Here is an 18832-nt window from a genome sequence, read left to right as displayed (position 1 = left end):
TCACTATCGATTCCTCTCTCTCCCTCAATGACCACCTCAACTCCTTGGCAAAATCATGCTTTTTCAGCCTTCACATGCTGAGGAAAACTAGATCCTACTTCAGACAACAACACTTTGCCATCCTTGTCCAATCCATCATCTTCTCCAAACTAGATTACTGCAATGCCATCTACTTAAATCTATCAGAAAAAAGTATTCTAAGACTCCAGCTAATCCAGAATACTGCAGCCAAACTGATCTTCTCAAAACGCAAGTCTGACCATGCCTCCCCACTCCTTGCCAAACTTCATTGGCTCCCAATAATCTCCAGAATCCATTTCAAATGTTCCTGCCTGGCTTTCAAGATCATTCACGGAATCCTGCCTCCTCTTATCCCCCACTGTCTTTCAACTCCTCCAGTCCCGACTCCTCCAGAACTGCTCAAAGGCTTAAACTAGCCTTCCCCTCTCCACGCGGCATCCACTATTCAGGCAAACTGGGAAAATCCCTTCTCTTCAAAATCACTGGTCTTTGGAACGACCTCACCACCCCGCTGCGGAACCTGAGCTCCCTTCAGTTATTCCGCAAACAACTGAAAACCTGGCTTTTCAGCAAATTGTAGCTCTATCCTTCCCCCCTTTCTCTCCCCCCTTCTACACATAAGTTCATGTAATCTTTTTTCTTCTTCTCTACCCACTATTTTAAGTTCTTGTAAACCGTGTCGAGCTCCATTCTCATGGAAATGATGCGGTATATAAACTTAAGGTTTAGATTAGATTAGATTAGAATACTGCAGTCTCTTCCGTCTCTGCTCCTTCTAGGATCGTTCCAATTTTGTCAACGATGTCCTTTGTTCTCGCTCCTGGGAGGCAGGTCACCAGTCAATCCTTCTCCCACCTGCTATATGGATGTCCACTTGCCTGAGGATTGAGTCTCCCACTAGAATCGCGGACTTCCCCTTCTTCAGTTTTCGCTCCGGTCACAGGTCTATGTCCTTGGAGTGCTTCGCTGCTTCTTCTTCTATGTCCTCGGTGTGCTTAGCTGCTTCTTTTTCTGGGCATCGAGTAGACCATTTCTTCCCTTCCTGCCGGATTCCTCTGTGGGTATCTTCCTTGGAGTCGTCTTCCACTTGTTCTCCCTTCCATGTTGGCGTGTCTTCATCTTTCCTCTGATGTTTGTGTTCTTCTACCCTCCTCCTGTAGGCCTCCTCAATGAATTCCTCGAGTTCTCTGACTTCTTCCTCAATGTATCTCCCTCTCATGAAGTCCTCCGCTGTCCTGAGTGGGTCTTCTGTGATGTAGAGTCCTTCCAGTTCATGAATCCGGTCCTTCAGTTGCCTGACTTCCCTCTTCAAGCTTTTCAGCTCCTGACACCGACCGCATACATATGACTGCCTCCCCGAGGGGAGGTAGTCATACATATGACAGTCTGTGCAGAACACTGGAAAGCTCATCTTCTGGATTCCCTCTGTTTCTATTGCTGTCCACCTTTCTGGAGTACTCTCTTTTCTTTTACTGTTCCTTTTTGCTTGTGTGAGTGTGTGTTCTCTTCTGTGCCAGCTGCTTGTTACTTCCTTATTTCCTTGTGATATGTTTTTCTCTGTATCCACTCCTAATGTGCCGCGTTTGTCTAGTGTCGACTAGTGTTGTGGTGTCCTGTGTTGGTTGGTGTTCCTAAACTTAGGATAGCAGTTTGATTGTGTCCTGCTGTTGTTACGTGTATATGTGCACTTGTTTGGTTATTTGTTGGCTTCCTTACCTTGATTTGCCCCTCCTTGGTGTCCTTGGGTGTGGTGACTCTGCCCTTCTTGAGGCCCTTCGCAAAGGCGCTCTCGCTAAGGCGAATGCCTTTGCCGCGCGCCGAACAGCTGTGCACCGTTGGCTCCTCCCCTTTTAAGGAGGAGCTCGGATGATGACTCCTCTGATACGGTGGGGGTGGGCGGAGCTTATTCTCGCCGCTGCCCCCTGGATCTCTCTCTGCTTCTCCTCTCTGTCTGTCTCTCTCTGCTCCTTTCTCCCTACTGCTGGCTCTCTTTCTCTCTCTCTCTATCTAACATGGCTATCTATTTACTCAACATCCCCAAAGAAATGTAAAAGGATCTTATTCCAGTTTCTCAGAAAATTGGAAGTCAGTATAATAGGTAGCATCTGCAGTGGATATTGGTAACATCACCAATTTATCTAATTGTTTCATATCTTCTAACAAGGGAGTGATATTTAAAGTGCATAAGTGGGATGAACACCAAAGGATATAAAGTCTTAAATATTTCATGGTTTCTCTCTTCCTACAGAGAGGATAATTGTCCCCTCCCCACCTCCACTAGGATTCTAGGTTCTCTCAAAGGCTCTGAGCTTCTGATTTTTGATAATTTTCGATGATACTGAAGATGGTATTTTAAATATGATATGAAATTAAATGAGGAGTCAGTGTTGATCATTGAGAAAAGAAGCAATGTGGTCAATCTTGCATGATGTGCAATAACAGCTTAAGAGCTATATTTCGAATAGTCTGAAGATGCCCTTTTTTCCACCTCCTCCCCCAGTCTCTTCCCAACAGTTCCTCTTACCCAGTCCCTCATCGTCAACCTCTTTCCTCAAATCTTGTTGGCCTGAATATAGTTCAGTAGAGAGAGGTGGCTGAAATAGAAATTAGTGTTCTCTCTTTATATATAATATATGTGTATATATTAGAGAGACACTTTAATTGCTCTTTAGGTCTCCTTTCTCCCATTAGAGGTGAAAATGGGGTCCTTACTGAGGAAAGAAATGCTTGAGTGCTTTAAATGTCATCTTTAAATTCAACTTTGCAGTACTTAGTGTCTTACCCAAAGAGAGTTGTATCGTAAAATATGTGTGTACTGGAAAGATTGCAATGTTAAGAGTACCTCATGCTGATGTTTATTCTCTGATTTAGGACTAAGGTCTTTGTTTACATATTAATATAAGTCATTTGAGAAGGTTACCTTTTGATTTACAGCAAAAATATTTTTAAAATTGACTGTAAAGGCCAGAGCCTTCCAAACAAAATCTTTAAAGTTGAGGTAATAACAGAGGACTAGATTTACTAAAGTGCAGTACTGTGTAAGTGGACACTAACACTATTAGGGAATATTAGTAGTAAACAGATCCCATTGCTAAAAATGGGACCTGCAATAATTTGTGTTAATGCATATTAGTGCACTTTAGTAAATGTAGCCTAAAGTAATTTAATTTTGATGAGAATAAATGATCAATGATTACATAAATTATTTTGACTTTTTAACTGAAAAAATGCATTTCAGCTAATATTGAACTGTGCTGGCCTAGTACATAATTGGTGCCTTTATAGGTAAAATTTGAAGGACTTTTCTCTGAGATGGTTTACTTATAGAAAATGCATATGAGGGATGGATAATAGTTTCATGTGAGGAGGCTATAGAAATCTAAACAGCCTTTCAGAAATCTGGAACAATTGCCATATTAGATTTTGACTATTAAGTGGGGTCAGCAAACAATTTGCAGATGATGCAAACTTAACATTTTTATTTAAATAATAAAATTCATATCATTAAATAGTATTAGAACAGGCAGATAAGTTTCATTTGAGTTTTACAACGGTAGCCTTTAAAAAGGTTAAGAGTTGTGAAGTAAAAAAATGGAACTAGGCGAGTTAAAAATATAGAAAATGTTATATGTTAAGGATTAAATTTTTAAAGATTTATTCTTGTGTAGAGCACGTTCACACACAGAAAATGGCTCTTATAAACTTATGCAGAGGTATGTATGCATAATTAATAGGCATGCTGCAGGATTGTACCTGCTTTTCTACAATTCACATGTATATAGGTATTTCCAGGGGTTTAGTTTGAACAGATCAGGGGTAGAGTTGCAATATATGCACATATTTTATAAACACACATGTACATACATAGAACACATAAATACACTTAGCTTTAGAACAACTATAAATTGGTATGCAAGTATTTGTGCACTTCTGGGGGTAATTTCCATTGTGTCTATTTCCTACAGCTTTATCTTTGCTAGGCTGACTTTTAGCGACTCAGATGTCAAATCTAGTGTTTGAAACATTTAGTTTTCTTAATGGGTATTGTATACAGTGGCACCTATGTGCATATTCTTTGGGGAAATCCTGAAAACCCGACTGGATTTGGCTCTCAAGGAGAGACTTTGCCCTGGTCTAAACTGTTTGGTTTTCTGCCAGTTCCTGTGTGTACTTTCTAACACATGGCAATATCTGCTGCCTTGGTTAAATTGTAAAATGTATTTGTTGAAATTTCACAGATATCTGAATATGATTCAGCTGTACTGAATATGAAAAATGTTATTCAGCCATATATGAAGACCGAATACCAATATTGTAATGGGCTTTGAGCTTTAACATAACAAATAATTAAAGAAGCAGCATGAAATCAGATCGAGTGTTGGATTTCAGTAGGATTTAGCACAGAAGAGCCCCGTTTAAACCACTAAAGGCCAAATACAAATAATGTATATGGTCGAGTCGCATTATTATGACCACCTGCTAATATCTAAAATAACCGCCTCTGGCAACACGGATGGCAGCCAGACGCTGTGGGAATGACTCAGATGCTGGATGGTTTCTAGAGGTATCTGGAGACATGCAAACTGCAGTTACTGACAGGTGCGTGGTCAATCAAGGTGATCCCAAATGTGCTTGATTGGGTTAAGGTCTGGGGAATTCAGAGGCCAGGGAAGTATTTGGAAGCCTTGGTCATGCTCTGCAAACCACTCATGAACAATTCTGGTGATATGAGATATCATATTGTCATGTTGAAAGATCCCATCGGCCAAAGGGAAGACCGTCAACATGTATAAGTATACTTGATTGGCAAGGATGGAGCGATACCCATATTGGTTGAGAGTGTCTTCCAGAGGTAGGTCTCCTCTCTATTATTTCCTGGAAATGACCAGATATCTTCTTTTGTAATCCACCTTCTATAACTCTTTTGTAACCTGCCTTGAACCGCAAGGTAATGGTGGAATAGAAATCTCTAATGTAATGTAATGTATCAAGGGACCCAGACCATACCAAGAAAACATAACCCTAGTACATCCAACAATGCTTGCTAGATGTTTGTTCTTGGCAGTTTCACGCCTGACACTCTAATATTCATCCATTCGATGAAGCTCAAAAAATGATTCATCATCAGAGAAGGCAACCCTCTGCCAGTTGATGCAAGTCCAATGTCAATACTCCTTTGCAAATTGCAGCCGTTTTTTTTGCGATTAACCCTCATGGGTGCAGTCACCAGCCATCTGCTCCAGAGCCACATTTGCAACGGGGTTCACTATACAGTCATTTGGATACAATTCTGGAAGCCTCCTGGTTCGTTTGAATGGTGAGTTGCTCCACGGTAGCATATCAATCGGCCCATACCAACCTGCGCAGCCAATGTTCACCTCTTGCATTGATGGCTCTTGCTGCCCCACAGTTACTATGTCGGGCTGTCAAAAAGGTTCCATTTGTCCACTCATAGTACACTTTAACTTCAGCAGTCCATGAACAGTTAATAAACTTTGCCATTTCTGAAATGCTTCCACCCTTGGCCTGGTAGCCAATGATCATGCCTTTTTCAGTGTCTGATAAATTACACTTTTCCCCCATGACAGCCACGGTTGCTATATTGGCAACTTGCTGACATTCCACCTTATATACCTACAAAGTCTGTGTGTGACACGTGCATTTATTTATTGGCTGTGCGTCCCTGATGGAACTGTTAAGAATGATGCCAAGGTCTAAATTGTTTTACTGGCAGCCAGTGCAGTTTCCTTAATAAGGTAGTTATATGATCTGATTTTTTTTTTTGTAACTCTTTCATTAATATGCTTGTTCTTCCTATATGATTACTTTGCTGTTCGTGACTCCTTGTCTGGATCATTTGCCATTCTCAATAAAAATATATATATATAAAAAAAGAAATACTCATGGCAGCATCTTTGTTTGTACATGGACATAGTGCAATAATCCCTGAACTCAGTGATATAAAGTAACAAATATATAGTAAAGCAGATCTATATACACTTCTTTCTTAATATTCACAGGGGTTAGGGACAGAGCTGGCCCACGAATATCAAAAAGCGCGAATAACTTTTCGGGCCGACTCTGGCCCCTGCCGCACCTCTCTCCCGCCTCCTAGACCTCTCCACACCTTACCTGGTGGTCTATTGGTGAAGCGGGGCAGGAGAAATCATCCTACGCTCCTGCCCCGTGCATAGCCATCCACAAAAATGGCTGCCGTGAGTTCCCATTGTAGTCTCGTGAGACTACGGGAATTCTCAGCAGCCATTTTTGTGGATGGCTATGCACGGGACAGGAGCGTAGGACGATTCCTCCTACCCTGCTTCACTACTAGACCATCAGGTAAGATGTGGTAGGTCCGGGAGGGAGGTGGGGGGTGATTCCGGGTTTAGAAAACTGCGAATAACCGAAGTCTCGAGTCCTAAACCTGCGAATCGGGAGGGAGAAGTGTATTGTAAATACCATTATACATTGCAAATGCTGAACAAGAGTAGGGCCCAAACCAACAATGATGAACTGATTTTTGTCTTCTGCAACAAATATACATGTTTTATCTTGCTTTCTGTTAACCTTTGATTCCGTAGAGTACAGTAGTCAATACGTACTAAGATGAGAGCATAAGTAGATCATTTTCCATTAAGCAGGAACAAAGTTGATGTAATTGAATAAAGAAATATGATTTTAGGCTTCAAGTATACTCCTATCAGAGGGAGCAGCATTGATAAGGTATGCTGAAACTTACTGATCTATAACAGTTCTGTGTTATCAACATTTGGTTATAATCAGTGTTTTAGACATGGGGGGAGGAGGGGGCCTGGGCTGCCCCCCTGAATACACACTTTGGGCTTGGTTCTCCTTTAAAATTGAGGTGCTTGATGCATGGCTGGTGGGGATTCCCAAACGCCAACAGCCAAATAGATTCTCTAATAGAGATGCACCCATTCAGCTGACTCAGCAAGGAAGTCAGCAGGATGCTCCATCTATCAGTGCTGGCCTTTCTGCACATGCTCAGTTTATGCATTGAACTGAGCATACGTGGAAGTGCTAGTGTCAGAAGCTGAAGCAATCTGCTGGCTTCCTTACTGGTTTAGTAGTATGGGTACAGCACCAGTAGAGAATTCCTTCCTCTGGCAGGGCTTGAGCATCACCAGCAAAGGTAAAATTCAGGGGGCAGTGAGGGAAGGTGAACTGATAAAAATTAGTTGGCCCCTCCAGTCTATCCCCTCCCCCCAAAAAACAAATTTAGTTCTGGCTATACCCCTGGTTGTAATATAAAATTTTTCAACCAGTCTGCTCTCTGGTCTAACATGCCTTTTCATTGCTAGCTTAAGGAAAATCATCCGTAGGTATTTCTTTGCCCTGAGAACTCTCAAATCTGTTTGTATTGGAGGTAGTGGAAGGTGACATGATTTGTCCAAGTTCACAAGAAGCACTAGCAGGATTTGAGCCCTAACTTCCCTGGTTCTCAGCACATTGCTATAACCAATAGGCTATTCTTCCACTCAATAAAACTTGCATAAAATACTTGAATAAGTGCCCTCATAGAAAATTACACCCCACCCCCATTGTATAGAAAATTCTGTTATTATGTGGTATAGAGGATTAATTTAACTTCAGAATTGTTTTTCTTTTCACATTTAGGTTAGAACAAGACACACACTATGCACGTGAAGAAATTGGTAGAATATTAGAACGAGAGAAAAATGCAGCTAATGAGCTCCTTACTAGAGCCCTTCTTCGGGAAAAAAAAGCTACTGAAGAAGAACGCCTTAAAACAAAACACCTAGTAAGTATCTGTATCCAGGTTAGAAAAAAAATAAACCCCAAGATCTCAGATGAGGCATGCAATGTGGAGTCATTTTGGACCCCAGGTTAATCATGAAACCTCAGATTATTGCATGGGTTGAGGCTTTTATTATAGTAGATGATTCTTGTACTTGGTTGCAGTGTCTCATTTTACCATCTATTGATTTCAGCAGTGCTTTGATTTTAGAATTTTCTGTTAGCTATTTGAAGTCTTATCAAGCCATGCATAATTTAGCAAAATTATGTGCTGATAGGTAGTGGCATATGGAATGGTCCTTCCACCTTCAAAGCCGGCCAATCCAAAATGGTGGGCCTTCCCTCCTCGATGTGTCTGAGCCAATCAGGTCCTTGAGCTCCTTCCTCTGTATCCTGTGAAATGCATGGGAGGGGCCTTAGGCATCCGAGCCAATCAGGGCCTTGGGCCCTTCCTCATGCATCATATGATACACCGAGGAGGGAAGGCTCACCATTTTGGATTGGCAGGCCTTGAAGGTTGAGGGACTGTGCTTCCCTTCTTCCATCTTCAGAAAAAGGTACTGGGAGGTTCGGAGGAGCATCCAACTCCCTCCTGCCAATTTACTCTTGTGCCGGGGGGTCCTCCCAATGCCTGACATTATAAATATGCATCCTAGTTTTCTAGTTTTTCTGTATCAGTATTATAAATAGGAATTAAAAAAAGACCAATTACAAATATTACTACTGCTGTCCATTCAGTCGTGTCCGACATTGGATACTCTGTAGGCAAGTCCTCACTATACTTTCCTGTTTTCCATGGTTTCTTTCAATTGCTTAATTTTTGTTCCCATATCATTCTTGATTGTATCCAACCAAATCCCCACAGCCCACCAACCTAGCAGATTAACTGTTCCCCTTAACTGTATCCATGACCCCCTGTTTGTCTGTCTTGTCTGTTTAGATTGTAATCTCTTTCAAGCAGGGACTGTCTTCTTCATGACTCTGTACAGCACTACGTACATCTGGTATCACTATAGAAATAATTAATTGCAGTAGTAGTAATGTGTGCCAAATGCAGCTTAAAAGAGTTTACTGCGGAAGACTGTTGGTATTCATGTATTTCTGTGAACGCCATATTTCCTAAAGTGTATTGTTCTTATTTGAAAACTAATAAATATATTGACTCTAAAAAAGAGTTTACTGCAGGATGCGCTCAGGTGTCATGTGGTAAGTTTGACATTTGTGTGCACAAAATAATTTTAAACAATTTTTCCGTGTTATGTCGGGGACGGAGAATGGGCATTTCTGTCCTAATTAGTAGTGCTTCTAAATTCCAATGCTTTAAATGATTAAATGCAGGATTAGTGTGTGAGCCCTTTCTACCTACAAAGTGGGTGATGGCCTCACACTAATGGCAACATTAGTGCACGATCATTGACTAAATGGAAAATCGTCCATTTAAATGTTATGGGAAAAATGTGGGAAAAACCTGTATAATAAGGCCGCTTTTTTTGCAGCTTAGTAAAAAATCTCCAGAGTTGTTATCACCTGAGAACTTTTAAAATAAACATGTTAAATAAAAAACACCGGAATCATGAGTATTGCATAATTTTTCTTAATTTGAGCAGAAGAGCATTCCAGATTCTGGACCTTTACCAGATAATGTTCTATATTTTGTAATGGACAGATGACACAAATGTCTAGTAGATCTAACCAACTGCATTTTTTAAATAGATTGAAGCTTTCTTGATGATAATATATAGATAGATAGAAACATAAACATTCAAATAATCTGGAGCCAAACTACATAAAACCTAGAAAATAAATGTAATAATTTTAAATTTGAACCCGGCTCTCGGTGGCAACCAATGCAGTTGATGCAGAAATGAGAACATTAAGGGGAGCAAAAAGATTTGATTATGTAACCTGACTATTGTATACCCTGCATTGCTTACTCATTGCTTGGTGAATTAAGTTTAAATACTTGATTGCACCAAGCTTTATGCAGTGAGGTTCTTGTAGCAATTGTCACTCTTGAAGCTCTATCACTCCCCTGAGATACTTGAGATCTGAGAACTAGTTTCTGTTAGATAGGTGACCAGAAAATTGGATAGAGGGACTGCACTAGATGTGTATTTAGATTCTGGCAAAGCCTTTGGCGTCTAAGAAATAAACTGAGTGCCCTCGGGATGGACCCCAAAGTGACAGACTGAGAGTTAGATGCACTAAACACGGTCGCTAAGACCATGTGAGTCGCTGTTGGCCAATTTTTGGGCCAATTGTGGAACAGCGATTGATATTCCAATAAGTTTCCATGCAAATGATTTGCACGGAGGTTTGCCATAATCCCGTCCCACCAGTTGCTCTGAGTGTAACTTCCACACATGTGCAGAGTTGGTTTGGGGAAGCCCGAGTAGCTGAGTGGAGGGGAAGCCCCAAAGCAGCCTTCTGCCACTCAACTGTTGGAGCTTTTTTCTTTAATAGCACAGATGTCGTGCATGTGTTCATGGGCAGAAGGGAGTGGGCATCCCTCCTGCCTGACTTCTTTGGAGAGGGGGGGGGGAGTAGGGGTTCAGTGGCAGGAGCGAGTGGGATCCTTCTGATTTTGGTGGGACTTGTGGGGGTTCCTCTGCCGCAGCTGCTCAGCTGACAGGGGGATTCCCTTGCCACAGTCATCTGATGGCAAGGGATCCCTTGATCAGGCAGGTGCAGTTCTCTAACCGGCACCTGTGACATGGGCACTTGTTAGATAATCAGGGCGGTTAGGCAGGGTTAGGCCAGACGCTGTTCTGCAATTCTCAGCCTTTTCATAGGCAGCTGCTGAGACTGGCATCCTATACAGAATCTGCCCCTTAGGGTCCTGTAAATAAATAAAGACTTTTGTGGCAGTTTCAGAGTGTGTCCAGAGTGAATGTGTGCAGGGTTCCAGGAAAACCCAGATTGGACTCTGCCACAAAGAAATTGAGAACAATTCCAAATACAGTCATTCAGCTGATTTGTTTTTTTTTCATTGACTAAAAGAGATCATAGAAACATAGAAACATAGAAGATGACGGCAGAAAAGGGCTACAGCCCATCAAGTCTGCCCACTCTGCTTGCCCACCCCCTGTCTATGCCCTAATGACCCAATTTCCTTATCTTGACCCTCGTAGGGATCCCACATGGGTATCCCATTTATTCTTAAAGTCTGGCACGCTATTTCCTTATTTAATTTGTCTTCACTGGCTTCCTATTGAAGGTAGAATGATGTTTGTTTTATTGTATTCTTTTAAATTTTACAAGGTGAAGCGCCCTTTTACATGTATAATTTGTTTGATTTTTTTACAACAATTGGGACTTAACTCATTAAAACAATGCTCACTTTTTTAACTTTACAAGTTTTAGATGGAAGAAGTCAAAAAGATTATTTCATCAAGCTGCAAAATTTTGAAAAATGCTGCCATGTCAGCTTAGATCTGTTTCAAGTTATAGATTATTTAGAAAATTTTAAACAACTTTTGTTTTCCAAAAATATATATTGTAGGTTTTATGTGATTTTGTTTGTTGTTTGATTTTTCTTGCCACTTGGTTTATTGTAATTTCTGGAAGAATGTCCTGCTTTTTGTTTATGATCCACATTGAATATGTTAAGGAATATGCAATGCTATTACCTCAGCTATTGTGATCAAAAATAGCAATTTGTGGAAATAGAAACAATTTGGATTTCTTTTGACACAAGGTATGGAGACTTATGCAATCAAACCTTCTTTTTTTCCAATGTTTAATTACTTTTCAAATATTTCTACAATTTTTCATCTGTATTGGAAGCATGGAGCATACTTCACAGACCAGCAAAGCACACTCACCACAATGCATCTGAATCGCATCCCATAGAAAGCAGAATGTGAGAAATCATGAAGGGTAAGGGTGCCCACACTTTTTTGGTTTGCGAGCTACTTTTAAAATGACCCAAGTCAAAATGATCTACCAATAATAAAATTTTTAAAAAATACAAAGCACACTGTATGCAGAGAAAATGTTAATTATCATTTGTATTCAGGGTTTTTTTTCAGAGGTCAAGGCAGATGACACTAAAATATGTAATATCACCTCAGTAACAACTATACAAAAATAGACAAATATACCCCCTCCCCTTTTACTAAACCGCGATAGCGTTTTTTTAGCACAACTCCCGACGCTCATAGCTCCATGCGCTAAAAACCACTATCGCGGTTTAGTAAAAGGGGGCCTAGTGCAAAATATAGACAGCAGATATAAATGCTCAAAACAGACACATTTTGATCACTAAATTGAAAATAAAATAATTTTTCCTACCTTTTTGTCTGGTGATTTCATGAGTCTCTGGTTGCACTTCCTTCTTCTGTAAATCCAATATTTCTTTCTTTTTGCCATTCTTTCTTTCTGCCCCTCCCCTTTTCTTTCTGTCTCTCTTTCTTTCTCTCTCCCCTGCCCTCCTCTTTATTTATGTCTTTCTCTCTCTCCCTGCCTGCCTGTTATTCTTTCTCTTTCCCCCTTTCGCCTGCCTGTTATTCTTTCTCTCTCCCCCCTGCCTGCCTGTTATTCTTTCTCTCTTCCCCTGCCTGTCTTTCTCTCTCCCCCTGCCCCCCAAGCCATCGTGCCGATTTCCACTTCCCCGATTCTTTCTCTCTCCCAGCGGCTGCCCCCCCCTCAGCCACCACACTGATTTCTCCCTGCTTCCCCGAGCAAGGCCTGGTGCGTACAAGCACCGGGCCCACAAGCCTTCACCTCTGATATCAATTCAGAAGTCGGAGGGGAAGTTCCAGGCCAACAAGGCAGTGATTGGCTGCCCAGAACTTCTCCTCCGATATCAGAATTGTGGGTCCGGCGTTTGTACATGCCTGGCCTGGCTCGGGGAGGCAGGAAGAACAAGATCGCAAAGGCAACGTGATCGACTCATGTTGCCTTTGCGATCTACTGGTCGATCACGATTGACCATTTGGACACCCCTGATGAAGGGCATAAAGACATTTACGAGTGTCTGACGATATAAGGGATCTGAAGAAGTAAACCACAAAAAAGTCACCAAATAATTCCACAATGAGGAGACAACCAAAAGCAAAAGAGAACTGTAGAAATGGTGATCTCAATAACCAGGTTTACTTAGCAACAGCAGCAGATGAATCCAGAGACCAATGGGATAGCACACATCTACCAGCAGGTGGAGATAGAGAAACTGATTAACAGGTAGTCCTATTGGCTGGCACACTTCCTGCATCTTCAGTATGCTCTATCTCCTGTTGAGGTTTCTCTTCAGTGAGATGGCAATTTTATTTCTCCTGTTGAGGTTTCTCTTTAGTGACACAGGGGTGTCCGGCTGATCAGTGCCGGCTTTTGGGGTTACACCTGGGCCCCCCAGGTCCCCGCCTCACCCTCCCTCCAATGATAGAGGGTCTGACTGGGTCTCGATTTTTCTTCTTTCCCTTCACTGTAAAAAAAAAAAAGACCACAGTGACTATTAAACAATTCTGCCCTCATAGTGCTGAGCAACCGGCATCTCCCGGCACTATCAACAAAGTTGTGAGTATATGTTTTATTTGCACTTCTTTTCTGGTTTCTGGTTGTGGTGGAGCTGTGGGTTCGGTGTGAGTCTACAGAAGGAATATGTTTTTTATCAAACGCTATATTTTGTAGAGTTGTAGAAATGGTTTAGTGACTAACAAGTAAATTTACATTTGTATGAAGTTTATTCAGTAAAGGGCTTCGGGTATATGGATAGAGAGCTCCGTTAACAGAACTAGTGCCTTCCCATGTGTTGTAGGCGCGTGCTTGTTTTCATATTCTGACAGCAGCGCCACAGCAGTAGTGGGATTTCTCCCCAAGGCGGATTCTGCTTGGCAGTTTCCGCGGCCGGGTGGAGGTAAATATTTGGACGGCTCCAGGTTTGTTCTTCACATAGCCGGTTCCTGACTGAGCGCAAGAGGCGTGTGCTTATTTTCCTAATTTGAGAACGATGCAGCATTCATTTATTTCTCTCCTAGTTAATTTTAAGCACTTTATACGATGACAGTGGGAAAAAAAATTTTAATGGTTGGCTCCAGGTAGATTTTTAATGCATTGTTGATAGAGCCAGCTCATTTCAGCATGAAACAGGCATGCACTTGGGTTTCCGGCGCTAGCGGGAGCACCGCAGCGTTCACGGAGTTTATTTTGCAGCTGACCTAGGTCACTATTCCGCGGCTTCCCTGTTTTCGGGGTTCTACGCGTCAGGAGTGTTTCAACAGCTTTTGCCTCTGTTGCGGTGATATACCTTGTGTGTGTGTTTCCCCACTCTTTCTGCTTGAAAAGATTTAACTACTTTAATTGCGACTGTACTGTTATGCCTCACGGTGCTTAAGAAAGAGATTCTGCCCTGTGCTCAGCCGCCCAATCTCGGTTTTTTGCTGTTATGGGTTGGCAGAAGACAAATTTCTGCACAGTGATATCAGCAGCATGAGAGTACCCTCTGTTTCATACGGGTATCTTCTTGTCTCTCTTGGTGTCTCTGAAGGGTGAGTCTATGTAGGTTTAGAGGTTTTCTTATTCTTTGTGCCTCTATGCAGCGCTGTGTGTATCTGGTAGCACAAAGCGCTGTGTGTGTCTGGTAGCACTATAGAATTGATTCCTGAACTGTCTTTTCTATTTTTAGTGTGCCAGGGACTGCAAATTTCAAAGCTTCTTGCACAGATTTCTCAGGTCGCCATCTTCTCATGGCACCTGCTAGCAGGAAGAGTTGTGTGATTCCTTCTAACCAGGGACAAGTTACCTATTCTCCCAAACCCACAGAGTAGCAAATGCTATGTGGCTGTTGGAATCATCCCTGAAGTTCTCTTTAGGGATGTGAGCTTTATCTGATAACAATTAGGATGCAGATTGTTTCCCATGGGGCAGTCAATGCAACCTCTAGATTACATCTAGTATGTCTTCACTTTAAAGGCAGTAAGTTTTTGGCTAACATTACATGGAGTTAGTACTGTTTTCAGAATTCCAACATACTCCATCTTACATCGCAAAGCTGGATTTTTTGTGGGAAAGTTCCTTTCTTCTTCCAGAATTTACGGCTCTTGTCCAGCTGTCCCCCGACTGTCTGCTTTTCATTCTGAAGGGGTTTTCACTTCCTCTGGTAACTCTTTATGCTTTCTCGTGAGGGGGGAGACACTATGATGTCAGGTCAGGGGGCTTTGGGCATTTTTCAGGATGCTTGCAACTTTGAATCCTCCTCCCATTTCAGATTCTTTCTTGGAGTGACCATGAATTGAGCTTCCAAAGGTTACGTTCATGCGAAACCCCCTTTTAAGTGTAGTTTTAGTTCTTCTGGAACTAAGGGAAGTTATTCCATTTATTTCATAGTGCCTAAGATGGGGGAATTGGTCAGACGGGGCAGGATCTCATTCTGATAAATTAGTTTCTCAGAGTTAGACAAGACAAGACCCCTAACGGCCCACCCGCTCACATTTTCCTCTCCCCCCCTGCTCTCACCCCCCCTTTACAGCTCCTCTCTTCCCCGTCTTCAACAACCTCCCTCCATCCTCTGTCAATTTCGGTTTTACTGTTTACTGAATTGTTTTATTTGTTTGTAAATCTGCTTGAAAACGTAGATCCTTTTTTAATTGATGTAAACCGCCTAGAACTCGCCGGGTATGGCGGTATATAAAAAATAAAATTATTATTATTATTATTATTTCCGGAGAAAACCTGTGAGAATATTTATAATTTCCCTATGGTCATCGAATTTGCACTGTCTTCGCTTAGCTCTCATTGAGCAGCGCTATCAGTTTTGGCAGATGCCATGTGGCGTAGCCACGGCTCCATGAACATTTTAGAAAATGAAGGCAGTAGTGGCGTTTTGACGCAAACAAGAGATTCAAGTACTTTCTTTCTTAGACGACTGCTTGATTCGGATGCCTTCCAGCCAGGTCAATTTGTCAGACACAAACGGGTGATTTCTTTTATTTGAACTTCTTTTCTTCAGTTCTTTGGATGTGAATCTTCAAATTTCCAAAGAGTCTTTTCTCCTGTACTAATTATTGGAATATCAGGGGATGTTGTTCACATAGGAGAGGAATGTGTTTCTTCCCAGAGACTGGGGCGACAGATTACAGTCTCAGGTTTGCCTTCTTCAATCACTAAGAACAAGAGTATGGGACTCTGTACAGGTTCTAGGATCTATGGTGGTGACTCCACTGGGAACTTCAGCTTGCTTTCGCATGAGAACGCTACAGCAGTCGCTTTTGTTCCAGTGGTTCTCGGTATCTCAAGGCTCCAATTGTAGTATCTAGTAGGCTCCTCAAGCATCGCTCAATATAATTTGGTGGCTCAGCGAGATTAATCTTTTCAAATGCATGCCTCAGTCTTTGGTGAATTTGAGCCAGTCCAGCAAACATCCCAGGCTGTCGGGTTGGGGGTCTCAGTGCCTTCAATCCTCAGCACAAGGAGTCTGGTATTAAGAGGAGACTCAGTACTCGTTCATTCTTCTGGACTGAAGCATGGTCAGGCTACCGTTTCAGGAGTTACAGACCATTCTTCCGGAATGATGATAAAGGTCTTTTAGGACAGTGTTAGACAGTGGCATTTCTCTACAGCCAGGAAAGTACGTGATGTACTCAGTTGGCGAGTAAAGTAATGGTTCTACTTCAATGGGTGGAATCTCATCTTCCTCTTCTGTCAGCGCATCATTTTACAGGACAGGAAAAGGGTTTAGATAGACTTTCTTACCACGACCAAGATTAAACAACTGCAAACAATCTAGAACACAGCCCTGAGGTTCATCTACTCTCTGAGAAAACATGACCACATCACTGAGGCATCACTGAGGCATCACTCACACTGGCTACCAATTCAAGCAAGAACACAATTCAAGTTCTACTGTCTTCTATTTAAAACCATGAACGGAAACAGCCCAATATACCTAAACAACCGTCTAATCCGAACCACCTCAACCAGACAAAGTAGAACCCCTGCTCCATTCACAAACCCCCCAATCAGAGAAGTCAAATGGAAAAAACTATATGTTTAAATCTATTTTATTAAGCAACAGGAAGTACAACAGCAATAATAACCATGGTATGCATTTTCATCAAACACCCGCGGAGGACTGGACTCTTATGTCCTCCCCGGACCCATCATACCCCCATCCCCCGACAAAGAAAACCCTACCCCCCACCCACCCCTCCCCATCCCCCCACAGATACAGAAAACTCGTAAGCAGGGAACAGCAGAGATATCTAGAAGTACAGTTTCAGAGGTGGAGGCTATTCAAGACCCGGCTACGACTCTGGAAAAAACTATATAATGGCCTCCTGGCCACACAAACAGCGAGATTAGACCGCCAACTCTCTACTTTGCTGATAACGACCCCTGACTATAGAACATTTAGAAAAGAAATAAAAACCATACTATTTAAAAAATCCCTGATACCCAACAATCGAAACCAACCTAACGCCTCCCCGCTCTCTAAAACAACCTAACGCCACAAGAACTATTTCATCCCTATGAACCAAGTTGACTACTCCCTAACTATTCTATAATTCCTCTGGAAATGGCTAGATAGATCCTTTTTGTAATCCGCCTTGAACCGCAAGGTAACGGCGGAATAGAAATCACTAATGTAATGTAATGTAATGTAAAATCTGAGCATGGACCGTCTGTTGTATGTTAAAATGTACAGAGCTGTGTACGCCTTTCAGTGCTTTAGAAATAATAAATAGTAGTAGTAGTAGTAAAATCATCTACATCCTGGAAATTGGGAACTATTTGCTCAGGCATTCCAGCTCTTTGTATAAAGGTGAAATTTGCTAGAACTAGACCTCATGGCCTCATCTCGAAATTCAAAGCTTCCTATCTTCTTCAGCAGACGCAGGGAGTGGCAGTCAGAGGGGGTAGCAGCGTTGCTTCTTTCTCGCCTCTGGATTCTCTTTTTAAGTGTTTTCTCCTGGTTGATGATTGGATGGATTTGCCATCTCAAGCTTGCTTTCAGAGCACAGTAATTAGAGAATCTCTGGATTGGCTGCGCCATCCTTGCTATGTGGATATGATGAATCTTTCGATGGCCGAACTGTTGAGATTCCTGGTATCTCTGGATTCACTCACCTAGAGTCCGATCAACATGGATATTCATCCTATTTTGGTATTATGACCTAGCTTTTGAAAAGTCATGGCTGACGTGTAAGGGTTATGCGAAGCAGGTTATTTCTTCTCTTCTCCAGGTGATACAGACGTCTTCACCTGTGGCTTATGCTTCTGTTTGGAGGCTTTCTTTTCTTGGGTACTTCTCAATATTGGCTCCCTTCCAGAGTTCTATGATTTATATTCTTTCTTTTTTGACACAAGCGTATTGCCAAGGGCTTAGCGTTCAATTCCCTTCAGCTTCAAGTGGCAATCTTAGCTTGTTACAAGGAATAGGTATCTTGCTCAGCTTCATGTAGTTCAGTTCCTAAAAGGAGTACAGTATATTCGTACACCTCTTAAGAAGCCCAGTCTTAAGGTACTTCTTCGCAGTTTACAGAAGACTTCATTTCAACCTTGTCTTTTGAAACTCTAAAAGGCTGTGACGTTGAACATGGTGTTTCTTGTGGCCATGGCTTCAGTTCAGCGGTTTTCTGAGTTGCAGGCCTTGTTCTCAGTGGGGATTCTTATTTCTGATTTACAAATTCTGGGGTGTCAGTTTGGACAGTGCCACAATTTCTTTCTAAGATAGTGTCATCCTTTCTTTCATGCTGCTCTCACTTTTCCTTCCTTCTTCCTGGGAGGAGGAATGGGGAGGCGAGCTTTTCTTCACTGCTTTTTTTTTTTTAAAGTGCTAGCATTCTCCGCAATCTGTAGGTTTCTAACGACTTTTAGTCATTTAGATCACCTCTTTGTATTCTTCAAGGGATGCGACAAATATTTGGTAGCATCCAAAGCCTTCATTTCTTGAAGGGTCCAGGAGGACATTCTTTATGCTTACTTGATAGCAGGGAAGCGGTTGGCGGAAGAACTTTATGACCATTCAGCTATTTGGACATAGTCCAGAGGTTTTTTCCTTGGAGGAGTTTTGTCATGTGACTACTTGGTCTTC

General features: G+C 42.0%; 1 protein-coding gene across 4 annotated transcripts in view; it reads left to right on the top strand.

Annotated features, from left to right (window-relative positions):
• The window catches only part of CHCHD3 (coiled-coil-helix-coiled-coil-helix domain containing 3), a 319905-nt gene that overhangs the window by 91656 nt on the left and 209417 nt on the right, over window positions 1–18832 (top strand). For all 4 annotated transcript variants that reach the window (XM_033959561.1, XM_033959564.1, XM_033959562.1 and 1 more), the window contains exon 4: window positions 7660–7804. In XM_033959561.1, coding sequence (XP_033815452.1) covers window positions 7660–7804 — 145 coding nt within the window. The remainder of the gene's footprint in view (window positions 1–7659; window positions 7805–18832) is intronic.

Source organism: Geotrypetes seraphini, chromosome 9 (assembly GCF_902459505.1).
Source record: "Geotrypetes seraphini chromosome 9, aGeoSer1.1, whole genome shotgun sequence".
In the NCBI taxonomy this organism is placed as follows: Eukaryota; Metazoa; Chordata; class Amphibia; order Gymnophiona; family Dermophiidae; genus Geotrypetes; species Geotrypetes seraphini.
The sequence above is the reverse complement of the archived record's forward strand: the minus strand, read 5'-3'. Positions and strand labels throughout refer to the sequence as shown.